The sequence below is a fragment of the Nicotiana attenuata genome, chromosome 3 (genome assembly GCF_001879085.1).
Source record: "Nicotiana attenuata strain UT chromosome 3, NIATTr2, whole genome shotgun sequence".
NCBI classification, from domain to species: Eukaryota; Viridiplantae; Streptophyta; class Magnoliopsida; order Solanales; family Solanaceae; genus Nicotiana; species Nicotiana attenuata.
This window is the reverse complement of record NC_031991.1, coordinates 52,681,465-52,691,238: the sequence shown is the minus strand read 5'-3', so window position 1 is coordinate 52,691,238 and position 9,774 is coordinate 52,681,465. Positions and strand designations below refer to the sequence as shown.

General features: G+C 37.5%; 2 protein-coding genes across 3 annotated transcripts in view; both read left to right on the top strand.

Moving 5' to 3' along the window:
• Nucleotides 424-9,774, top strand: part of LOC109223763 (DNAJ protein JJJ1 homolog) — a 14,152-nt gene continuing 4,801 nt past the window's right edge. Inside the window, exon 1 of one of the 2 annotated variants that reach the window (XM_019388183.1) lies at nucleotides 424-1,052. In XM_019388183.1, coding sequence (XP_019243728.1) covers nucleotides 570-1,052 — 483 coding nt within the window. In that variant the 5' untranslated portion in view covers nucleotides 424-569. The remainder of the gene's footprint in view (nucleotides 1,053-9,774) is intronic. The other variant, XM_019388182.1, reaches the window with a different exon arrangement.
• On the top strand, nucleotides 3,106-3,841 carry LOC109223764. Its single transcript, XM_019388184.1, has 2 exons — nucleotides 3,106-3,542; nucleotides 3,650-3,841. The coding sequence occupies exons 1-2, from the start codon at nucleotides 3,116-3,118 to the stop codon at nucleotides 3,682-3,684; spliced, it is 462 nt and encodes a 153-aa protein (XP_019243729.1). The 5' UTR covers nucleotides 3,106-3,115; the 3' UTR covers nucleotides 3,685-3,841.

Genomic DNA, 9,774 nt, shown 5'->3' with positions numbered 1-9,774 from the left:
TTATGTCCAAACGCCCACTTAATGTGATAAAAACTTCATCGATTACTCAACTATGCCTAGATTCAATAATGTGTACAAGTTAAAATGCATTAAGTTTTTTCACACACACAAAAAAAAATGAATATTTGAACTGCAAATGTAATATGTCAATTTTATTTTACATTTGAGTTGAAGTTGACGAAAAATAATTATTTGAAGTTGAAACCAAATAAAAAGTTTGTAGGATCCAAAGTTGAATAAAAGACGAAAGAAGTTATTTGAAATTTTGAAGTTGAAGCCAAACAAAAATTTGTAGAAACTAAAGTTGTTATTGACATGAACTTTAATTGAAAAAATTGTTGATTTGCGAAACAAGTTCTATTTTTATTTTAATAGGGACGATTCAATATTCACATAAAAGTTATCCCCAGAGAGTAAGTTACTTATTTATACATGAATGAAAGAAACTATCATATCAAACATCGTCCCTTAAACAGATTTCCCCGGATTGACAAAACCCTAATAAAAGCACCGCAAACAGGAAGAAAGAAAGAAAAGGAAAACCAGTCTTTCTTTCTTTCCCGTCGATAATGGCGTCGTCGGAGAAAAGATGCCTCTACGAGGTCCTAGGCGTGAACCGTGACTGCACCCCCGACGAGATCCGGTCCGCCTACAGGCGGCTCGCTCTGCAACGCCACCCTGACAAGCTAGTTAAATCCGGCGTGTCGGAATCCGAAGCCACAGCTGCCTTTCAGGAGCTGGTGAACGCCTACGAAGTCCTGTCTGACGCGCGGGAGCGCGCTTGGTACGACTCGCACCGCTCTCAGATACTCTTCTCGTCCAATTCCGGTCCAACGAATTCGTCTAATTCCGGTTCTGTCCCCGACTTATTCTCCTTCTTTTCCAATTCAGTTTATTCTGGTTACTCTGATAAAGGCAAGGGCTTTTACAAGGTCTATGGTGATCTCTTCGAGAAAATCTACCAAAACGATTTGAATTTCGCGAGGACGTTAGGTGTAGGTTTGCCCAAGGAAGCTCCTCTCATGGGAAATTTGGACAGTCCTTATGCTCAGGCATGTAATTCAACACCTTTTTGTACAGTATTTATTTCTCGAGCATGTATAGAAATTTTGAATATCCATATAGGAGGACTTCATTATATTCATTCCCCAATGCATGTTTTTTTGCTACTATTTGATCACATTGTGTTGGTTCTTGCTGCAGTTTTAGTTTTAATGGCCAAAGATTCTTTTTTATGTTTCCTACCAATTAGGAATACAATTTCTTCAGAGTGGAAAATATAACTTTTTCCCATCCACCTAAGCCTTGGTGGGCAGAGGGAGTACCTGTGTTGATGGGAGGTACCAGGTACCCGGTGTAAAATATGGGCCACGTGAGTATTTTGGTTTAATATAAATATATTTTGTTAAATTAATATTTGGATAAAATTAGGGGAAGTTATTATGGTCATAACTCCCCACTAACCCACTTTGATGGAAAGTGGAAAGTGGGGGAAGTTAATTATGGTTATAACTCCCCACTAACCCACTTTGATTGAAAGTGGGAATTAACTGATGGTCCCTCTCTCTGCCTATTAAAAGGAAGAATAGCGTACTCCATCTATTCTATTCTGAAAAGAACATAGAAAAGGAAAAGAGAGAGAAATACTGATTTTCTCAAGAACAACAACTCTGAAGAAGACTTCCGCTCAATTTTATTAAGAAAACACATCATGGATTCAGGTAAGTTTTCTTAATTGAAGTTATTGTATCTCTATTTTATGTGAAAATCATATAGTTCCACGGTTCTGAATAATTGAAAGGATTTATATAGATTGTTTATAAATCACAATCTAGAATTGAGAAAATCCTAACATTTAGTATCAGAGCACAGGTTTAGGAACTAATGATTTTCCGCTAAAATTAACGTTTCCTTAATTTTGTGAATCCTAATTGTGTATTCAAGGAACTTCACAATTACTGTCAATAGTAATAGCGAAGCAGATATAAATTGATTTTTATGTGTTGATGACCAATAGTATATTTGATTATCATTTGATTTCATGATCCTGTTCGCTTTGTGGATTCGACAAGTAAAAGATTTGCTTCAAATACTTGAATTCATAATTAGTAAGTAAACGTGAAATCGTGAAAACAATATTCATCACGCTAGTTAGACACAGTAGAATACTTATGAATTTATTGGATTCGCCGATGTGGATTCAATGATAAAATCCAAACTTAAGAATTATATTTGGAAGAATACCGTTTCAAAATTTCGTTGGAATTATAAACATGAGGTTCGTTAATCACCAAAGTGATCGAATCATTATGAATAATTAATTCCAAAAAATAATGATTTGTTATACCCAATTACCCATAAGTTTTAATGTTTATAAACGACATGATGGATATTTTTGTGGGTAAATTGAAGTTCTTGATTATAAGACATTTATGGATCGCCCAAAGGTTGATTGTTTGTTCTTATAATTACTGAACATTAAATCGATAATTTAAATGTATCGTTAGTTTTATTTATTTATCCAAAGATAGTAAATACTACTAACTTGTACGTTAAAATTATCGAATTATGTAAAATTTATTTTAAGCATCATTATGTTAAAAAAATGTATTTTGTGTTACGCCCAAAGGTGGACATCAATATACATTTAAGAGTAAAACATAAACCATTCTGAATTTAACGATATATTTAATTTTAACTCAAAGCATTAATGAATGGGCATATTTTATTTGCAGCACTTGCTCTTCATTCGCACTCCGCTTCTGTTACGACCTTTAACGGACTCAACTTCTCAGATTGGTGCGAACAGATAAAATTCCATCTTGGAGTTTTAGATCTTGATGTTGCACTTTATACTGAGAGGCCAACAGCTATTACTGAAACTAGTAGTACTGAAGAAAGGTCCTATTTTAAGCACTGGGACAGGTCTAACAGATTAAGCCTAATGTTTATACGAATGAATATTGCGGGCAACATTAAGACTACTCTTCCCAAAACTGAAAGCGCGAAAGAACTTCTGAAACTTGTGGAAGAATGCTCTCAAACTGCTGATAAGTCTCTTGCTGGGACACTAATGGGTACTTTAACCACCATAAAATTTGATGGTTCGCGTACCATGCATGAGCATGTCATTGAAATGACAAATATAGCAGCAAGACTTAAGACTTTGGGAATGGAAGTGGATGAGAATTTCCTTGTTCAATTCATTATTAACTCATTACCATCTGAGTATGGCCCTTTCCAAATGAACTACAACACCATGAAAGACAAATGGAACGTGCATGAACTGCACGGTATGCTGGTTCAAGAGGAAACAAGGCTGAAGAATCAAGGAACCCACTCCATTAATCTTGTAGGCCATCAAGGAGCTGGAAAGAAAGGAAAGAAACATGGAAAAGTTAAGCAGAGGCAACATAATGTCAATGAGTCCTCTTCTCAAGTACGTAAGAAGGAACACAAGAATAGTAAGTGTCGTTTCTTTGGAAAACCTGGACACTTTCAGAAAGATTGCCTGAAACGTAAGGCATGGTTCGAGAAGAAAGGTAAGCCTTGTGCTTTTACGTGTCTCGAATCAAATTTAACTGAAGTTCCTTATAATACTTGGTGGATTGACTCTGGTTCTACTGTTCATGTTTCTCATATGATGCAGGGATTCCTTACAACCCAGACCATAAATCGGAATGAAAGATTTATGTACATGGGGAATAGAGTGAAGGCTCCAATTGAAGCTGTCGGGACTTATCGTTTAATCCTAGATACTGGGTGTCACTTAGACTTATTTGAAACTTTTTATGTACCTTCTCTTTCAAGAAATTTAATTTCCTTGTCTAAGTTAGATAAAGCTGGATATTTTTTAAATTTTGGCAATGGATGTTTCAGTTTGTTTAAGCATAATCATCTTATTGGTTCTGGTATTATTTGTGATAATCTCTACAAATTGAACCTTGATAATCTGTTTGCCGAAACCGTCCTAACTCTGCATCATAATGTTGGAACCAAACATAGTTTGGTGAATGAATGTTCAGCTTACTTGTGGCATAAACGCTTAGGTCACATATCTAAAGAAAGACTGGAAAGGCTAGTGAAGAATGAAATCCTTCCACATTTAGATTTTACGGACCTTAATATTTGTGTGGATTGTATTAAAGGAAAACAAACAAAACACACAAAGAAAAGAGCCACAAGAAGCACTCAACTTCTTGAAATTATACACACCGATATATGTGGTCCTTTTGATGTCACTTCTTTCAGTAAGGAAAGATATTTTATCACCTTTATTGATGACTTTTCACGTTATGGATATGTCTATTTGTTGCATGAAAAATCTCAAGCAGTGAATGCCTTAGAGGTATTTATTAATGAGGTTGAAAGACAACTAGATAGAAAGGTGAAAATAATCAGGTCAGACAGAGGTGGTGAGTATTATGGAAGATATGACGAAACTGGACAACACCCTGGTCCATTCGCTAAATTCCTTGAAAAACGTGGCATATGTGCTCAATACTTAATGCCTGACACTCCACAACAAAATGGTGTGGCTGAAAGGCGTAATTGTACATTAATGGACATGGTTAGGAGTATGTTGAGTAATTCATCTTTACCCATCTCATTGTGGATGTATGCATTAAGGAGTGCCGTATACTTATTAAATAGGATTCCTAGTAAAGCAGTCCCAAAGACTCCTTTTGAACTTTGGACTGGTAGGAAACCTAGTTTGAGGCACCTGCATATTTGGGGTTGCCCGGCAGAAATAAGAATTTATAATCCACTTGAAAAGAAACTGGATTCAAGAACGATCAGTGATTTCTTCATTGGTTATCCAGAAAAATCAAAAAGGGTATAGATTTTACTGTCCAAATCATAGTACGAGAATAGTTGAAACTGGAAATGCTAGGTTCATTGAGAATGGTGAAAATAGTGGGAGTGAGGAACCACGTAATGTGGAAATTAAAGAAGTCAGGATGCAAGTTCCTCTACCCTGCACTTCTTCTAAACTTGTTGTTCCTGAAGTTGTTGTACAACCTAACAACCAGCAAGAACAACAAATAAATGATCCTACTACTAATAATGAAATTGCAGTTAATGAACCTACAGTAGATGAACCACAAGAAGTAGCATTAAGAAGGTCTCAAAGACAAAAGAGATCTGCTATTTCAGATGATTATTTAGTTTATCTACATGAGTCAGAAATTGACTTTGGAATTGCTAATGATCCAGTTTCATTTTCACAAGCCATTGAAAGTAATAATTCTGATAAATGGTTTGATGCTATGAAAGATGAGTTGAAGTCTATGGAACAGAATAAAGTTTGGGACCTTGTTGAATTACCGGAAGGTTGCAAAAGAGTCGGGTGTAAATGGGTCTTTTTAAGACCAAACGCGACTCGAATGGCAACATTGAACATCACAAGGCCAGACTTGTTGCCAAAGGTTTTACTCAGAAAGATGGCATTGACTATAAAGAGACTTTTTCACCGGTCTCTAGAAAGGATTCTGTTATGGTCACGCAGAATGGATCTTGTCACAGGGCGATTCACTGGAAAGTCTGTGTTGAACAGATCCTTTCCCTTGTTTCTATTTCGTGAGCGACCTATTTTGATAACAATAAATAAGCTCGTTAAAGGGAGCCTATAACCTTAGAACTCGTTAGAGAGAGTCCCAGATCTCTTGTTTTTTAATATAAATCTTGCCTGCCTTTCTTTATTCCTTCTGTCTCTTTAAATAGAGTCTTATTACAAAGCTATTAAGCATAACTAGGAGTCTACAGATATAAGAAATCTACTAAACTAAGAATTCTAGTAAAATTAAACTACTGACTAAACTAAGAATTCTACTAAACTAAGAATTCTACTAAACTACGAATGAGTCTGTAACATTACCCCCTCCTCTTTAAAGAGCTTGTCCTCAAGCTCGAAGTCTGGATAAGCATTACGAAAATGTTCAGCATCCTGATCAGCAAGTTCCAACCAAAATAGCTTCTTACATTGATGCCCAATCGAATACAATTCATCACAATTATAACACAATCCCTTTGCCCTTCTCTCTGCCATTTCAGCTCGTGACAACTTCTTTATGAAAGGAGCAGATGAACTTACCAACTTTGGTTCAGTAATACCACCTGGTGCATTGCTGCCCTTTGGAGTTGGAATTGTTGAACTTGTAGTAGTACTGAAATAGCCTTTAGTCCCTTGCCAAGTCTCACTTTGAGAAGATGTCGCCCGCACCAACTTCTGTTTCTTTTCAAAAGCTCGAGCTATATTCATGGCATGAACCAAATCTGGTGGACTACACATTTCAACATCAAGCCGAATGGAATCGATCAGCCAGGCAGTGAAAAGACTAACTTGCTGGTCAACACGAACACACTTACTGGCCCTAGCTAACCGTTCTTGAAATTGGCGCTGATATTCTTCAATTGAGCCTGTTTGCTTAAGGTTAACCAGATCACCTAGTGGATTACTGCCCAGTGGAGGCCCAAACCTGAGAGCACAATATTCTTTGAATTCAGACCAATCAATAGAGGGATACTCTTGTTCCACTTGATGATACCATAACTGTGCCTCACCTAGAAGATGGAATGCTGCCAATTCCACCTTATCTATGTGAGAATGCACGGGAGAAAAATATTATTATTGATTAATTGACAATGCTACAATGAGCCCTATATATACACACATAACATATCCTACTCCTAATACATATTGGATTAGGGTTAGAGTTATTTACTCCTATTTACACGACTATTCTAACACTCCCCCTCAAGCTGGTGCATATAAATCATATGTACCAAGCTTGTTACATATGTAGTTAATACGAGGACCAGTGAGGGACTTGGTGAAAATATCTGCAAGCTGATCATTCGACTTCACAAACTTTGTAGCAATATCTCCCGAGAGTATCTTTTCTCTAACAAAATGACAGTCAATCTCAATGTGTTTAGTTCTCTCATGGAATACTGGATTTGACGCAATATGAAGAGCAGCTTGATTATCACACACAAGTCCCATCTGACTAATCTCACCAAATTTCAACTTCTTGAGCAACTGTTTTATCCAAATTAGCTCACATGTGGCCATAGCCATTGCTCGATATTCTGCTTCTGCACTAGACCGAGCAACCACATTCTGTTTCTTGCTCTTCCAAGACACCAAATTTCCTCCTACTAAGACACAATATCCAGACGTAGAACGTCTATCAGAAGGTGATCCTGCCCAATCAGCATCTGAGTATCCAACGATCTGCTCATGGCCTCGATCTTCAAACAATAAGCCTTTGCCTGGAGCTGATTTTATATACCGAAGAATGCGGACAACTGCATCCCAATGACTATCACAGGGAGAATCCATAACTGACTCACAACACTCACAGGAAAGGAAATATCAGGTCTAGTCACTGTTAGGTAATTTAGTTTACCAACCAACCGCCTATATCTTGCAGGATCGCTAAGAGGCTCTCCCTGTCCTGGCAGAAGTCTAGAATTCGGATCCATCGGAGTGTCAACAGGTCTACAACCTGTCATTCCTGTCTCCTCAAGAATATCTAAGGCATACTTCCGTTGTGAGATCACAATACCTGAGCTAGACTGAGCGACCTCAATACCCAGAAAATATTTTAATCTGCCCAGATCCTTAGTCTGAAAGTGCTGAAAGAGATGTTGCTTCAACTTNCTGAAGGAACTCAATATAATCCGGTAAAGAAACCATCTGGATTGGATTTATTGCATTTAATCCAGCGGATTGTGAGGCAAAAGCTTCAGGTATTAATTCCATTATAATATTGTGCCGGAAAAAAGCAGAAAATCGCCGGGATCACTGTTCACGCCGGAAAAATCACTGTAGCTCGCCGGAAAATTCCAAAGTGGTCGGAATTGAAAAATAAAATTATGGGTAGGCTCGGAATTTAAGGACGATCCAACTGCCCTGAAGGAGTTTCATCAAAAAATGGTCGGAAGTGGGCTCACGCGCCGGCGCGTGGGTGTCACGCGCTCGCCGGAAAAATTCTTCTGCCGGCGCGTGTGGGCGCGTGGCAGCTTTTCTGCCGGAGAAATTTTGAAGGGTTGGTCACCGACGAGTGATCTACCTCGTGGTGGTGTTGGTTTTTTTGCACAACACCGATAGAAAGTGACTTGATTACGGGCAGCCTTCTAAGTCGCCGGAAAATTGCACGGCGACGAGGTCTTTCTTCCCGGAAGTCGCTGGAATGATGCACAGCGATATGTTTCTCACTAATGCTCTGATACCATGTGAGAATGCACGGGAGAAAAATATTATTATTGATTAATTGACAATGCTACAATGAGCCCTATATATACACACATAACATATCCTACTCCTAATACATATTGGATTAGGGTTAGAGTTATTTACTCCTATTTACACGACTATTCTAACAATCTACTTCATTTGTTCTCTGATTGGAGAAGAATTTCTCACAACGGTGTAGCCAAATCAATGGGTCTTCAGATCCGTCAAAAGTAGGAAAATCCAGCTTTGTGTACCTTGGTACTACACTATTTCCTGTCAGCTGATTAGGCCGATTCTCTGGTCTGTAGGGTTGGTTGCCTACATTGCTGCTCGCTCCAGCATCAGAATCCTTTCCTTGATTTTTGTTAAACCCAACAATGAACTCCTGCAATTGTAACGATAATTGTTGCAGCTGATTAACCATCCTTGATTCAGATTGTGCCACCGCTTCTGTTATTCGTGCTTCGTTGGCAGCCTGCGCCTCTTGAAGGAGAGCCTGTAACTCTTCACGTTTGCTTGGATCGCCCATAGTGTTTGGCTCTGATACCAAGTTGTTATGGTCACGCAGAATGGATCTTGTCACAGGCGATTCACTGGAAAGTCCGTGTTGAACAGATCCTTTCCCTTGTTTCTATTCTGTGAGCGACCTATTTTGATAACAATAAATAAGCTCGTTAAAGGGAGCCTATAACCTTAGAACTCGTTAGAGAGAGTCCCAGATCTCTTGTTTTTTAATATAAATCTTGCCTTCCTTTCTTTATTCCTTCTGTCTCTTTAAATAGAGTCTTATTACAAAGCTATTAAGCATAACTAGAGTCTACAGATATAAGAAATCTACTAAACTAAGAATTCTAGTAAAATTAAACTACTGACTAAACTAAGAATTCTACTAAACTACGAATGAGTCAGATTCACTCAGAATTATAATGGCTTTAGTAGCTCATTATGATTTAGAGCTACATCAAATGGATGTAAAAATCGCCTTTTTAAATGGAAATTTAGGGTGTGTTTGGTATAACGGAAAATATTTTCCGTGGAAAATGTTTTCTTGGAAAACAAGTAGTAGTCTTATTCATTTTCCGGTGTTTGGTACGCCAATTAAGGTAAATGACTTCTCAAGAGTATTCATGAATAATTTAAATATAATAAACATAAAACCATAAACTTTCAAACCAACAACCTTACGGACCCACAAATTTCATAAACTTCGAACCGCTAAACTTTCAAAATCGCGGAATTTCGAACCCGTAAACTATATAATTTCTAAACCCGTAAACTTCCAAACACATAAACCTCCGAACTCATAATTTTGAAACTTGTAAAATTTTGAGCCTTTAAACCGATAAATAATAAAATTAAAACTGAAAAATACATATAAAATTTTTTTTCGGGGGGGCGGGGCTGGGGGCAGTAAAACAAAAAAAAATTTAAATTACAAAAAAAAAAGTAAAATATTTTTTTTTAGTGCGCGGGGTGGGGGAGGTGGGTGGTGCAGAAAAAAAAGAAATTTAGAAATTGCCAAAAAAAAAAAT